Source organism: Sceloporus undulatus, chromosome 3, assembly GCF_019175285.1.
Source record: "Sceloporus undulatus isolate JIND9_A2432 ecotype Alabama chromosome 3, SceUnd_v1.1, whole genome shotgun sequence".
NCBI lineage: Eukaryota > Metazoa > Chordata > Lepidosauria > Squamata > Phrynosomatidae > Sceloporus > Sceloporus undulatus.
In genome coordinates this window covers 150,570,596-150,585,988 of record NC_056524.1, presented here as the reverse complement: position 1 = coordinate 150,585,988, position 15,393 = coordinate 150,570,596, and the positions used below count along the sequence as shown (strand labels likewise).

Genomic DNA, 15,393 nt, shown 5'->3' with positions numbered 1-15,393 from the left:
ATAATAATAATAATAATAATAATAATAATAATAATAATAATAATAATAATAATAATTGTTTTATTTATATACCGCTATTCCAAAGATCATAGCGGTGAACAGCAAGTAAGCTAATTAGCAAGTAAGCAAGTACATGAGAATTCCTTTCTACTTTTTCTTCACTTTTCATGCTAAGGCAGGAAATGAATACACATTCTTACATGGAACTAACAGCAGTTTCTGAGCAGGGCAATTTAAACTGAGGAAACAATGCAGATGAAAAGAAAAACAGTTCCCCCAGACCAATGTTGTTGCAATCAAATCTAGAGCTTTTTAATAATTATCATATCCCAGGTGTCTATCGCATTAGTTAGTTGTTTCACGTCATTCCATTTGAAAACCACTGTTCCCTTACATGGAAAGATAGCTGAATGGCAAGGCACTCTTTTGCACCTTCACAGCATTTGCATTTCATCGGCATTACAGTCGCCCCTCCTAGCTGAGATCTGTGACCCTGAATATCCACAGAGGGGCGACCTCCACTATTTTCAATGGTACACGCGCCCAGGGGCATGCCCCGTTCAAGCCAATGGGGCTTGAATATATGCAAGCCTCTGTTTTCGTGGGAGGGGGGGTCTGGAACAACCCCCCCATGAAAACAAAGGGTTAACTGTAGTTCAAATGTTTGCTTTCTTGCACTTGAAATCCAATAATGCCCTTTATATCACTGTTTGCTCTGTTTCCTGCTCCATGATTGGTAAGGTTTTTTTTTAAAAAAAAAAGAACAGCAAGAAGCCGTAATTTGCAATTATATAATGATACTATTATGAAACCTCCTATTTCCAACTCAGGTTGTGAAGATGAATACACGCTATATCACTTCCACCATTTTCCCCTTATATTTTCCCCATGAACCAACACTTGCCAGTTCAGGATCTTTCCACGTCAAAACCTGAAACTTAGGCATGGTTCCAGTTGATGTCATTAAGAATTATGCATTAAGTACCAACCACAGTTGCTCACAGCTTGTCATTCAAATACACAGAGTGAGAAGGGAGTGGGGGGAGAGAGCATGTTTTTCTGCTTGAAAATCGTTAGAGAAATCTTCCCAGATCAAGGTAAAAAGAGGAAATTACTGGATTCCTTTTCATTTACTGAGGGCGATTTAATATAGCAAATTTGCTTCTAGCCAGGAGGTGCATGCAGAGTAGACTGTGAGTACTGGCATGCAAGGACTGGAAGGAAGAAGTAAACTAAGTAAGTGAATACATAGAGCTCCTGGAGAGTCTTTGCAGGTTCCAGCAACAAATCCATTAAGCCTTACAAATTGTGGCAAGTTGCTGCTCTACCAGCTGAGTGAGAGATTTGCACACAGTCTTTTCCTTTTGCTTGGGGATGAGCCCATCAAAATTGCATTATTGCATCCTCACCTCCTGCCTAGAGATGACCCATAAAAAATTGAGACTTGAGGTCAAGGCTTGAATTCTGGCAATCCTAGTTAGGAGATCCACTGGCCTCTCAAGAATCATGTATGAACTGGCCCCATGTACTCTTTCCATTTGACTCTTCATTCTGTCCTGATTGCCATGAACCCATTGGCTTCTTTCAAACATCTGTATGGATCAGTTCCGAAAGTGAAAACCAATTTTAGGAACGAAAGATGTTTCCTATATTCTGAACAGGTAACTCCTCCAAGGCAGAGAGCAGGCTGATCCCATCATGGCTACAGTGGTACCTCGGGATACGAAATGCGCGGGTTACGAAATTTCCGGGATACGAAAAAGTTGGATTGGCAAAAACTGTTTCGGGTTACGAAATATTTTTCGGGTTACGAAATTCATTTCGGCGCGAAATTCAAATGCTATAGGCTTCCAGCGCTAACGGAAAGCTATTTCGGGTTACGAAATTTTCGCGTTACGAAGGGAATGGCGGAACGAATTAATTTCGTAACCCGAGGCACCACTGTACTGGTTTTTCTGATTGCAGCTTTTCTTGCTTTGTAGAAACTGGAACAGAAAGAGAGGACAATAGTAACTTTTCAGGTGCCAATGGAGTCCTTACAAACTTGAAAAACTTTATTAAAACAAAAACTCCCACTTCCACCAGCTCCTTAAAAGAACAAGTTATGGAACCAGGTTCCCTTATGAAGCTCCCTAGTACCAGTCCTATTTCCATTTTAAAAAATGGTATTCCAAATTTACTTAGGTACTTCAGGACAGAAAAGGTGGAAATTTCAATAGGGAAAGGAGTTTCACATACTTTTTATAAACAACACTTCTCAAGATACAGTATATATTCCCATGCCCAAAGGTAACATTGGCCCTGTCCAGATGGGCCAAAAAGCACGTACCGAGTATGTGTTAGGGTTGCCTGGGAGCGTCCTTTTCAGATGCTCCCTAACCCTAGTACATACTCAGTACATCAAAATGGTGGCACCCTGTCTACATGGGCACTGCCATTTTGACGCAACGGACGCATAGCGTCCACACGTCCCGTTACACTTGCGATATCACGAGTGCGCCATTTGCACACTCGAGCATCGCAAGCACGATGCAAAAAGAACCCACTTTTTGAGGGTTCTTTTTCCGTCACTGGGAAGCCTCGCCGTTTGGCAGCCGAGGCTTCCCGCTGGCAGAAATGGAGGCGGCGGCAGACCACCCTTTCTGGGCAGTCTGTATCCCACCATTGCTGTTTCAAAAATAATGTCCTAACCTAAGTCTACACAGGCTCCATTTCAGGAATGCAGTTTCTAATGAAAGTTCCTGACACCTCAGAAAGTTTTTCTTCCCAGTAGAATTTCCTTAGAAACCAACACCTTCAGGTTCCCCTCCAGCATCAGATTAAGATATTTTTTTTCAATTAACCAAGCCAGGCAGCTTGCAAAAACTGTATCAAGTTGCCAGCCATGCCTTTACTGTCTCTAGAGTAAGGCCTAGTGATTAGTATCTAAAGAGAAACAAAATCTCTGCCAAGATATCCAAGGTCTCAATTAAATTTCCATTTAATTGACCTCATTAGGTCAATTACTGCCTCTGTGATGCTAAGCATCCCCAAGATAAATTCAGCATCAAGAGGTGAAGATGAAATCTTATTCTGAGTTGCTTCACGGAGCCTTCTGGTCATTAAAGTTATCCACTTTACCAGATGAAAGACTGAAAGCCAAAGATACAGCATTTAAAGGGTGAGGGGAGTACTACCATATATATTTGACTATAAATCAACCTCATGTATAAATTGAGGACAGGTTTTTGGTCAGAATTATGGACTGTGATATAATTCATGGATAAGTCAAGGGTAAAGCCTAGGGGCATGTAACCAAGGAGGTAGAGGATGATGGAAAGGAAAATGATGCTAAAGACATTAAAAAAAGACAGAAGTGGCGATGCAGTAGAGAGAGCAGAGGGGGCCGGTGCTTCTTTTAGGTTTTCCTAGGATGGACTAAGCTCTCGCCTTTCGCCACTCTACTGAGAGAATGAAATGGGTCCTATTTTGATAAAGGTTAAGGTACAATACAGTCGGTCCTTCTTATAAACAGATTTTTTATACACCAATTCCAGTATCCATAGTTTGAAAATGTTCCAAAAAAGTATAAATTTCAAATATCATACCTTGGTTTTCCATTTTTTTAAGGGACATCATTTTGCTATGTCATTATATTTAATGGAATATGAGCATCCATGGATTTTGCTATACATGGGGGATCTTGGAACCAAACCCCAGTGTATAACATGGCTCCACTGTACTTGCTTTCACGTGTGGATAGGTCAACCCAGGCTTTTTGGGTTGATTCTTTGACTAAAGTTTATAGACTTATACATGAGTATATACGGTAATTGTGGGGTTTCTGAATTTACAGGCCCATGAGCCTGTCTTCTGAACCCATTTACATTGTTGTAAGGCATTACTAAATCTCAAATGTTTGGACTCAGAAGAATAAAACTCAGCATGGCTTTTCCAAAAGTTTTCTCAAAGTTTCATCATTTACAAAAGGCATTCAATAAAGCCACACAGCAAAGCCTCCTAAGTAAATTTACCCACTACAGCATAAAATGTAGCCCTCTTATAAGCACAGGGGAGTACTAAATGGGCATTTTTTACACTTCTTGTCCCCTTCCCTAGCCACAGTATATTTTTAATTTTATTTACTTATTGCAAAATTAAAGAGGCAGCAGGCCTAAATACCCTAAAGGCACCAGATCCTATATGATCTTGGAGGCTAAGCTGGGTTGGCCCTGGTTAGTGCTTGTATTGCAGAATGCCAAGTTCTGTAAGCTATATTTCAGAGGTCACCTCTCAGTATTCCTTGCCTAAGAAAACCTTATGAAATTCATGGGGTCACCTAAATTGACAGGCAACTTAAGGCAGGCATAATATACATGGGCAGCAGAGGCAAGTGTGCTCTGGAGGGGAGAGAAATATATGAATTGTATTTTCTGTACAGCAAATATTGCTGCACAGGAAAAAAATCTACATGGAAAAAAATGTTACCTGCACAGAAAATGCTGTTTTGTGCACAAAAATGCCACACACATATTTTATGCAGAATACTGTATATATTCATGTATAAGTCAAGACATTTTAGCCAAAAAAATTGACTCAAAATTTTGAGTTGACTTATCCATGGGTCAATGTAAGTACTCTCATAAAAACTGTACCTTAACTCTTATAAAAATAGAAACCATCCCCTTATGAGATAGAAGCACTGACCTCTCTCTATTTTTTCCATCTATCCGTCCTTCAGTGTTAACACAGTTATACCTCCTGCAATTTTGTAAATTCTTTGGCATTGTCTTCCCTTGCTTCATCCTTTAGATCCTTTGTTACACAATCCTAAATCCTACTCTCGATTTATCCACGAGTCATATCAAAATCCATAATTTTAGTCTTAAAATTTGTCCTCGACTTATACATGAGGTCGACTTATGGCTGAATATATACAGTAAGTCTTGTTTTCAAATACTTTCTTGCAGTGGGAAGAAAATTATTTGTTTATTTCCTTCAAGAATAAAATTAGTGAAGAATTACATCCCTAGTGAGTGGGGGACTGGATACACCCATTTCAAGACAATTTGTTCATCACAATACATGTGATGACCAAATATCTCAGTGTAAAAAAAACAACACAAACCTTTACCTTGGGGATAAGAACAAAATACTTTGGAATACTGCAGAAAAGGAATAGAAATACTCACCACCTTATCACAAGGCAAAAGTAAGCCAAGATGGAGCGAGAGAGAGGTGGTTTTCTGCTTACCTCTCTGGATGATGTCAGGGTACTTCCATTCTCTTTCCAGAGGGAGATGATTGTAAAACCATGCCTTTGGTCAAACAGATTTTTCCAGCACGGAAAAAAAAGATATGCTTTTACAAATATCTTCCTCAGAATGAGAATGGAAGTCTTTCAAGAGCATGGGAAGGTAAGGAGAAACCTTCTCTCTCGCTGCATGTCGGCTTACATTTGTCATGTACAGTAGTAAGGCTACATGACAGATCGCGCAATTGGAAAAGGGGTTTGGGGATCTTTTTATTGAAAAGTTGGAAGGACAGCAACAAATACTGCCATATCCTGACACATTTCCTGTAGCAGGGAGAGTCTGTAGTAAAGCCTGTAAATGACTCCCTTTCTTTTTAGGATGATGAAAACCAAAGTGAACAGTATATTTGTAGGATAACATCTATACAAATATCTCTCCAAATTGGATGAATGTACAAGAAAGTGGCAAGTGTGATTCTGTATAAACAAGATCCAAACAATGCACTCTGAGACAAAAATAATAATAATCATTATTGCTGCCCCCTTCTCCCATCTCAGTCTTTACAATCTGATTTGGCATAGCTTAGTATTAGAGGGACACAACCAGTGTGTAGTGTAATCATCTACCTGGTCACCTGTAGTTTTGAGGTGACTTGTGAGGGGATTGACCTGTCACCTTCCTCCCCTCTTCTTCCAAGTTGCCTGGGTTCATGTGATTTTTCCATTAAAAAAGAAAAGTTTCAGTCCATTCCATGGCTGCCACATAAATCAAGGCAGGTGGAAAGGAAGGATGGAGGTATGTGCTCTTCTACTAGCCTGTTCACTTGATGGAAGTCCTTTTCACATATGGCATGTAAGCAACTACAGTACTTAAGTATGATGCTGTTTTAAAATGTGAAAAGCTTTCTCTCCCTTTTGTTTTTAGAAAAACCATATGTCAAGTGCATGAAACCCGAAAGCAGGTATGATCCATGCAGAGAACTGCTCTTCCAAGAATCATGACTCAGAAAGTAAAAGCCATTATGAGACACCAGCCCTCTCTGAATTACAAAGGATGATATGGAACAGAGGAGGATCCGACAATCATGTGGACCAAGTTTGGCCAAACATCTACCTTGGAGATGCGTAAGGGAATGGAAGAACTACTTCCTGTTAGTCACCTGCCAAAAAGGAAGCAGCAGGGAACAAAACTGGGGGGGGGGGGGGTCTTTCCAAAGATTTTAAAAATATATCCCTTTGTCAAGAGGCTCTAAAAGGCAATATCATATTGGGGGGTTTGGGATTCTAAATATTGTATTTGGGAGCTTTCCTCTCACATGTGGTTTGAGATTCTCACTACCATCTAAAACAGGATTTGGGAGGAAATACACACCTCTCTTATGCTATTTGTAGGCCAAATGTTTTCAGGTAGGGGATACTGAGCCAATGGTGTAGTTGTTTGAGTGTTAGGACCTTATCACACTAGGGGAATGGGATTTAAGAAATGGGATTTAAAGTAGAAAACCCTTTTTAATTTCAGAAAGTTCCAAAAGTAAAAAGGTGTCATTTTTGTCCCCTTTACGTTTGCTTTATTTTCATGTTATTTCAGGTTTGCAGAAATGCCATGTGATAAACCTCCCGCATTTGTGGGTTTTTTTTCTACTTTGAATCTGCTTTAAATCCCGTTTCTGAGTTAGTGTGATAAGGCCCTTAGACTAGGACCTTGGAGACCAGGGTTCAAATCCCCATTTGGTCCTGGGAACTCCCTGGGTGACCTTGGGCAAATCACACTCTCACTTTCAGAGGAAGGCAAAGGCAAACCCCCTCTGACCAAATTATGCCAAGGAAACCCAGCGATAGGTTTTCCTTCAGGTTACCACAAATTGAAAACAACTTGAAGGCACACAACAACAACAGCAAGGCGACACTGAGAGGCCAGTGAGTACAAAAGCAACCTTGGAGGCCACATACATTACACAACTACAATTTATTTACTCACCACTTTAGAAGCAAGGAGTAATACAGTTGCTTCTCCGTTTGCATGGACTTCATATCCGCGACCCTCTCTTATCTGCGAGGAGCAAACAGAGGGGATTAAAATGGGGCACGCGCCCAAGGTGTGTACCCACAGCCACCCTCAGGCACACGCATCCATTCAAACCTGTGGGGCTTGAATATGTGCAAATTTCCATTTTTGCAGGAGGGTCCAGAACAGAACCCTTGCGAAAACAGAGGGCTGACTGTACATGAAAGATTTTTTCCCCCAGAGATTTAGCTAAGTTGCACGTGGTTGATATTATTTTGAAGAAAAAACTAGACAGTACTCAAACTGCTCCAGCCTTAACAATACCCAGCAAACACAATTTTCCTATTCTCATAAATATTTTGGGAAATGAACAGTTCAACTTTGTGCTGCCGTTCAGGTCTTCATATCTTTCCCCTTCTTCCAATGATTCCTTTCTGTTTTTCAGGATGTTGTTTCTGAAACACACACAAAATAAGAAATCATGAAACACAATTGGAAAGAAAATCACTTCACATTCACAACAAAATCAAAACACCTAGAACATCCCTTGTTATATATAACTCTGGGCAGTACTTAAGTTCAAATGTTGCTCCACACCGGATGCAAGAGTGATCTCTCTATCTTTTTGGTTGCTTTGTGTGGTAGCAACAACTACACTTTTTAGCTTTTCCTTTTCCCTGATTCAAAGGGTTGCAGCTGATTAGGACTTATACAAGGGTTGTTCATTATTTGGGCCAAGTGTTAATTCCATTGGCTGTTCTACCTCTTCTTTGGAAGAGGAACAGTTGCTACAGCATCAGCATCACAAGGATACAGATAAGCCATTTTAAATGCACTTTTTCAAAGTAAAAAACAATCATAATGTAGTTGTTTATATAAGAATTTGCTTGCATGATCAATTATATATTTTATGTAATATAAAGATCCTTCTGTCTTTTTGAATTTATTTTTAAAACTTCTGGTGCTGAAATTAATAATGAGGCACTTACATGGCTGTATGATTGATCAAGTGGAACTGTAGTATTTTTAATCCCATTTAGACAGAGCATAATTAATATTGCACTGAAACCCTCTTTTAACTCCGCACAAAAATACATGCTACTTAGTTTCATAATACTCACTGCTTTGCAGAAATGGTTTAACAGCAGTAATTATATTCCCTAGAAATAAATACATTTCTTTTACAACTGTAAAAATATTTTAATGTACTGTTCTCTATGTCTAATATATTTAATGTTAGTTATATTACAAAATACAAAACAAAATACTGTATATACTCAGGTATAAGTCTAGACATTTTAGTCAAAAATTTGACCCAAAAAAACTGGGTCGACTTATCCATACGTCATATCAAAATCCATAATTTTGGCCCCAAAACCTGCCTTTGATTTATACATGAGGTTGACTTATAGTCAAGTATATATGGTAACCCTTGATTTTATGAATTTTGTTTCACTATGGGCAAGCCTCCTTCAAATTTACTCCCTTTCTGCTTGGCTGTGAGAGAGGGGGCTAGTGAGGGAGCAGAGTTGCTCACCATTCTCCACCATTAAAGCTGAATGTTTCTTCCTTGATTCTAGAAACACTGAGCAGGAACTACAATTAATCCAGCTTCTGAGAAAGCTGACAGAGTAAGAAAGATTCCGGGAAACCAGTAGTATGATGTGGGGAAAATGTAGTCCTCCAAACGTCATTGGACTGCAGCTAGCCAACATTCCTAATAGGGAGGGATAGCAGGAGTTGTAGTACTAACAATATCTGGATGGCTGCAGATTCCCACCCCTGTTGTAATCCAAGGAAAACAGAAACAGCTACTGAATCGAAAAGTGGCTGGGAATCTTTGTAAACACTGTGGCCGGAGATGGACCAGTTTCTACAGAGCCATTATTATTATTATTATTATTATTATTATTATTATTATTATTATTATTAACCTTTATTTATGAAGCGCTGTAAATTTACACAGCGCTGTACATGCAATCTTTTTAGTTAGACGGATCCATACTCCAAATGACACATGAGGAGCCCTTGTGGGTTTCAGCCAGTGCTAGGAACTGAAACAGGGGGTGAGTTGGTTTGGGCGGGGGGGGGGGGGAGATTGCCACTATTCTCCCCAAGGCCCTCTTGAGAGGTCTGTTAAATAAATCCATTTCAGTCATGGAGCCTAAGCAGTGATCTTAATTATCTTTTGACAGGTGGGCAGCTAGGAGTAAAGCAGTCCTTCAGAGCCTTGGCATTACTCACATCCTCAATGCAGCAGATGGACCGTACAATATCAATACCGGAGCCCGCTATTACAGGGACATGACAGTGCAGTACTATGGGGTCCAAGCATTTGATGACAACTCATTTGATATAAGCATCTTTTTTTATGACGCTGCCGATTTCATTCGCAAGGCCTTAAATACTGGAGAAGGTAACAGGGAGGAGGGACATTTTTTGGAGGGGGGGGTCTGGAACGGAACCCCTGCAAAAATGGAGGGCTGACTATATGAAAGATTGTTTTCCCAGAGGCTTAGCTGCAGATAGCCAGAATCGCTTCATTGGCTTAAAGACCCACCTAGGCCAGGATTCTGCCAAACAGCTTGTGGGCATTACATATTCTCTGTATGAAATCTTGGACACATGGTTGAACCCTTATTCTGTTTTATGCAGATGGGGCATGAATGAACTCATCAACAATGAAAGGACTCCTCAACCTGTCTAATCACTGCTGATTCTACAAACTGTTTTTGGAAGCTTGGGAGCAGAGCAAATACACTTGGGCAGGGCAAGATATTTAGGAGGTGCAATTTGGCGGGGGGGGGGGGGACATTTTGGTGGGGTATCAGAGGCAGGGAAATCTGGCCAAGGCCCAGTTTAGGACAAAAACAGCCCCCAATCCTTAGAAGTTGCCCCATTGCTGGACTAACCAAAGAGAGGACAACAAAACAAGAGGGGAACAGTCAGGTAGCCCTAATCATCTGTCTCTACCATATGCTATATTTCAGAGAAAATAACTAGCAAAACTACCTCTGAGTATTCCTTGCCTAAGAAAGCTCTATGAAAAATTCATAGTGTCACCATGCTGTTTTCTAATCTTTTTATTTTATTTTATTTGAAACCACATTTTAAATATGTTTGTGTTTTGATTTCTAGCATGTTTTTAAAAATAGTAATATGTAATTATTTTTTAACTTTTGTATACTGGTGTTTTAGCTGTATCCTTTTAAATTTTGTAAGCCAGCTTGTATTCCATTTGGGAGAAAGGCAGGCAGTTTTTTTCATTCTGTTTTCCAGCTGTGCCTGTATTTACATATAAGAGGCCGCCGTTCCCTGCGGGACACCCCGGTTGCCATGTGGGGAGAGCCACGGCTTGTCGGCTACACTCTCCCTGGCTCAGGTAGCCCCAGAGGCCCATGCATAGGCTGCCTGAACCAGGATTGGCCACTGGTGGGCAGAAAGGAAGGGACCTCTGCCCCACTGCTCGGGACTACGTGTCTCATCAGTCATTGATAAGCAGAAGCATCTCCCAATTGGGCTGCATCATCCCTTGGCGCCTTCCGGGATTGGCTGGGAGGTGGGTCCTCTACCCTATCCCAGCCTCCCATTGGCTAGCAGGCCTATTTAAGGCTGCGTGGTGTTCTGGAGAGCGCCATTTTCAGCTCATTTCACCCACTCACCCTCCCTCTGTTTAGAGTGGTGTTGCTGTCAAAACTTCAGGAGCCGTCGCAAAGGCCTAGGATCTGGTGGGTGTGGTTTCCAGGGCTGTCTAGCACTGGATTGGGAGTCCAGTGGGGACACAGGGGTGCTGGGAGCGATGTGGTGTTGCCATTGTGGGGGCAACATCGATACAGCGTCCCCCATTGACAAGGGATGGAAATGCGGACATTCGCATATGTGAAGATGCGATCAATCACATGATTGGTTACTGAAACAGATGGGCAATTAACCGATCTATCCCTTTGTCATCCCGAAGCTTGGCCATGATCAAGCACGTGGGTTCATCCATCAATCAGGGGTTGAGGGATGACAGATCCAGATCTCATGCTTTGTAGCCAACCATACATTATGGTTGGTTGTTATAGTTGGGTTAAATAAAATTGTGGCCTTTTTCTTCCTAATTGCAGAGTGTTGTGCTTATTTTGCAGCGGCTCCCTTCCAAGGCAAACAAAGCATGTATGGCACAAGGAGGTGGGGTTCTCTTTTCAGTGTATACTCACTTGTGGTCTCTCTGCTATGTACTAATATTCCTGCCTATACTGGGCTAAAATACAACAATCTGTAAGACAAGTTTCCATTCCACATGCTTACACTCTCCTCAGCAAGTTCTGTCTAGTTGGTTTGAAGGATTCCTCCAATGCTTTGGAACAAATTTAGGGGCATGCAGGAAACTGCAAGGGAATGTGGATTTGACTGGCCCATAGCATCTATTCTGCTGATGGAAAAGCTCTGTTGAATGTCATCCATAGCTGCACTGCACACACATCTCTAAATGTATACATAGAGCAGCATCTTGTTAGTGATGTATGTACTGTATATATCTCTTTTCAGATGGGGCTTACCACATCCCCATAAGATAGATCATATTGTCTGGGAATGCCATGCAAATGCAGCCAGGGCTTATCCGATCACTACTCTTTAAAAAGATGCTACATATATCTTTATTTATCCTATAGATATATTGGGTCTTTTGCCAAACTAGAATGTCTAATTTTGTACATTGCATGTTGATTCAGGGCTGCTCTCATCTTTCTTTTCAGGAAAGGTGTTTGTCCACTGTGCTATGGGATTAAGCCGCTCAGCAACTTTAGTGTTGGCCTATTTGATGATCCATGAAAACCTGACTCTTGTGGAGGCTTTAAAATCAGTGGATTCACACAGAGGCATCTGCCCAAATACAGGGTTCCTCAGCCAGCTCCGAGCCCTGGACATCAAATTAAATAATGAGAAGAGAGGCATCTCAGCATTTTGAGAGAAAGTTTGTTGCAAACATTGCAAAACTAAAATGCCAGTGCAGCAACACTCCACACCAACCAACTGGAACCTGAAGCAAGCCTCGTATTTGTGTATCCCCATTTGTTCAGCCTCCAAACTTTCCCCAGCTAATCCCTGATTTCCTGAGCCTTGTATGAATGTGCTTGTGTGACTGACTTGCTGTGTGATTTCCCCCCAATAAAAGAAACATTTAATTATAAGAATTCTGCCTATGCAAGATTCCTTGGATACTCCTTTCTCTTAGTATACAAAAGGGAGATGTTCTCGAGGGTTATTTGTGACCTAACCTGCTCTGAGCTTAAGTAAAATTCTCCTTTATTTATTTTGAAGTATAAAACAGCTTCATTTATATACCACTTCATACCAAAGTAGCAGTGTCTAAGTGGTTTACCACTGTAAGCTAACTGCCCCCAACAATCTGGGGACTCATTTTAGTGACCTCGGAAGGATGCAAGCCAGAGTCAAGCTTCAGCCATTTTGCTGCTATCGAACTTGCAACCTAATGGTTTTGAGTGACAGGCTTCAGTCACTTTAACCACTGCACTACCAGGCCTCCTGGTGTTTTAAATTGTGAATTGTTTAATTGTTATTTTTTTTTTGGGGGGGGGGTTTACTGGGATCTAGGATTATACAGTTTTAACTTGTAAGCTGCCCTTATTGTCTCGGACAGAGAGGCGGGATATAAATATTTATTTATTTATTTATTATTTACTACATTGATTTTTTGGCTACAGAGCTATTTAATACCTCCTTGTGCAAATGATTCTCCCCCACCACAATAAATCTTTTGAGATTTAGATCACACTGCCATGGCCTAGTAGGGGGCAGGAATGGGGGAGAGTGTCCAGGCAGAATTCATCTACAGTTCAACAGCTGTGAGAAAAGGAGACATATCATTCTTCTGGACTGTAACAATGTAGAGGAGATCTGGGAGGATGACATCTCTTCATTTCTCAACCCTGGCTAAGCAGTAATGATGAATACAGAACAGTGCAATAGAAGGAGCATTGCATTAACCAAACTCCCGTTGATGCAAAATGTTGGGCAAAGCCACTTCAATGATGGGACAATGACAGGACAATGACGGGATCTGTACAACATTGTTTGAAAGCCTTTCATGTGATCGTGGTCAATCACACTTTCTGGACAGGATAATGATAGGATAAGCGTGACGTTGTATGAAAATCTTCTCACGATCGCTCTACAAGGACAGGAAAAGGACTGGACAAGAATGTTTCATCCTCCGTCTAATAATCTCCAAAGTATAGCCAAACTATCTGGGCACATTCATAGCTTCAAATGGCAGTGCTCATTTTATTAATTTAAGCTTACACACACATGACTTTTCTGATTTCATGTGTTCAGCATCAGGGCATGAAAGACAACCTTTTTTTATTCCTATATTCATGATGGTTTCAGAATTTCAGAGGGATGAACTGGGTGGCCCTTGTGGTCTCTTCCGACTCTATGATTCTATGAGAATGGTGGGAGTTTTCAAAGAAAGTGAGAGCTTCCTTTTGTTTTGTGATCTGAAACCATAGAGCTCCTGACACAAGGTGTACTAGTTTGCAAAACAGACTAGAGGCAAAATAATGGAATCATAGGACCTTATCACAGGGGGGGGGGGGGAATCGGGCAAAATCAGAGGTTTAAACAGCGATTAATATGCAAATGCAATATCACAATTAAGATTTTCACACGACATCACTATTAAACAGGCAATAATCAGCAAGAAATCACTCACAGGGAAATCCTGAAAATGCTGTTTATTCATGAAGTCGAAGGCTTTGATGGCCAGCATCCATAGTTTTTTGTGGGTTTTTCGGGCTATGTGTCCATGTTCTAGAAGAGCTAATTCCTGATGTTTCGCCAGCATCTGTGGCTGGCATCTTCAGACAGCCTGAAATTCTGAGGCGGAATCTCTTTTTCTACTTTCATGAGCTTACCATTACGGTTTAAGATCCAGCAATGGAAACTGGGTAAACTATCTGAAGAGAAGACAAAAAAGGACAGGAACTCAAGCAGAAATGGCACCTTGATGACCTAGAGGAGACCAAGCTGAAATTCTGACACTGCAGCATCTGGCAGATTGTCTGACCTATGGCTCAAAGGATTGGAGCGCTCTGGCTGCTAAACTGCCACTTGGATTATGGCACTGGTTGATTTCCAGCAATCAAAACTGGCTCTGGGCTCTTACTCTTCTAATATTTTACCTTTTGCTTTACGTGTCACAGGACATACGTGCTTAATATAAATGGCTTGACCAGCCACCCAGTCAAAATTGTTCTCTCAGCCTCTTGGATAGAGGCTCAGACTAGAGGAAAAGCCCTTTTACATTTTAGGAGCATGGCCCTTGAGTAGATTGCACATAGGTAGGCCACAATCCTACCTATGCTGGAAGCAGCCAGCATGGTGTAATAGTTTGAATGTTGGAATATGACTCTGATAGACCAAGGTTCACATTTCCACTCTGCCATGAAGCCCACTGGGTGACCTTGGGCAAGTCGCATTCTCTCAGCTTCAGAGGAAGGCCATGGCAAACCCAAATCTGAACATATCTTGCCAAGAATACCCCATGATAGGTATCAGAAATTATTTGAAGGTGCACAGCAAGACAGCAGTCAAATCAAAAAGGCACACACATGTACATATAATGTATCTTTCATTTGGGCAAATCAACCAAACAGACTTCTTCCACTGAAATCAGTGGAACCAGGTATGCTTAATTTTGACTGGATTGTGCTCATAAATCAGTTTAGCAATAACAAGGTGTACCCTTTTTAAATTGTCTAATTGACTTCCGCAGGTATCTAAAGGTACATTCTGATGGGAAATTGTTTTGTATAATAACACCTACTCAAATTAATGGTAGCAGTCCAGATTTACTGCTGGATCTTGTGCAGCTCCCATTCTTTTTAATAGGTTTTGCATCAGAATAATTTCCTCCTATAAATTCTTAGTTTCTAGCACCTGTGTCAATTAGCATTTATGAAAAATGGCTATGCTATGCTAGGTACAGCTCATGAATTAAAAGAAACAGGTTCTTTCCTGCAAACATACCCTTAACTAAGTTGCTTTACAGTACAAAGTTTTAAAATTGATCATCATGCCCAGAACCTAATGCACAGTGTAGGTTAACAACATAAAATAATTATAGCACCATGCAATCCCCTTTTAG

At 40.9% G+C, this 15,393-nt stretch overlaps 2 protein-coding genes across 4 annotated transcripts in view; one reads left to right on the top strand and one right to left on the bottom strand.

Annotated features, from left to right (window-relative positions):
- The window catches only part of LOC121926252 (dual specificity protein phosphatase 13-like), a 49,909-nt gene extending 37,482 nt beyond the window's left edge, over positions 1-12,427 (top strand). For 2 of the 3 annotated variants that reach the window (XM_042459072.1, XM_042459070.1), the window contains exons 3-5: positions 6,159-6,358; positions 9,434-9,654; positions 11,981-12,424. In XM_042459072.1, coding sequence (XP_042315006.1) covers positions 6,198-6,358; positions 9,434-9,654; positions 11,981-12,192 — 594 coding nt within the window. In that variant the 5' untranslated portion in view covers positions 6,159-6,197 and the 3' untranslated portion in view covers positions 12,193-12,424. Of the gene's footprint in view, positions 1-6,158; positions 6,385-9,433; positions 9,655-11,980 lie in introns of all 3 variants that reach the window. The other variant, XM_042459073.1, reaches the window with a different exon arrangement.
- The window catches only part of SAMD8 (sterile alpha motif domain containing 8), a 324,372-nt gene that overhangs the window by 96,171 nt on the left and 212,808 nt on the right, over positions 1-15,393 (bottom strand). The gene's annotated exons all lie outside the window — the stretch shown is intronic.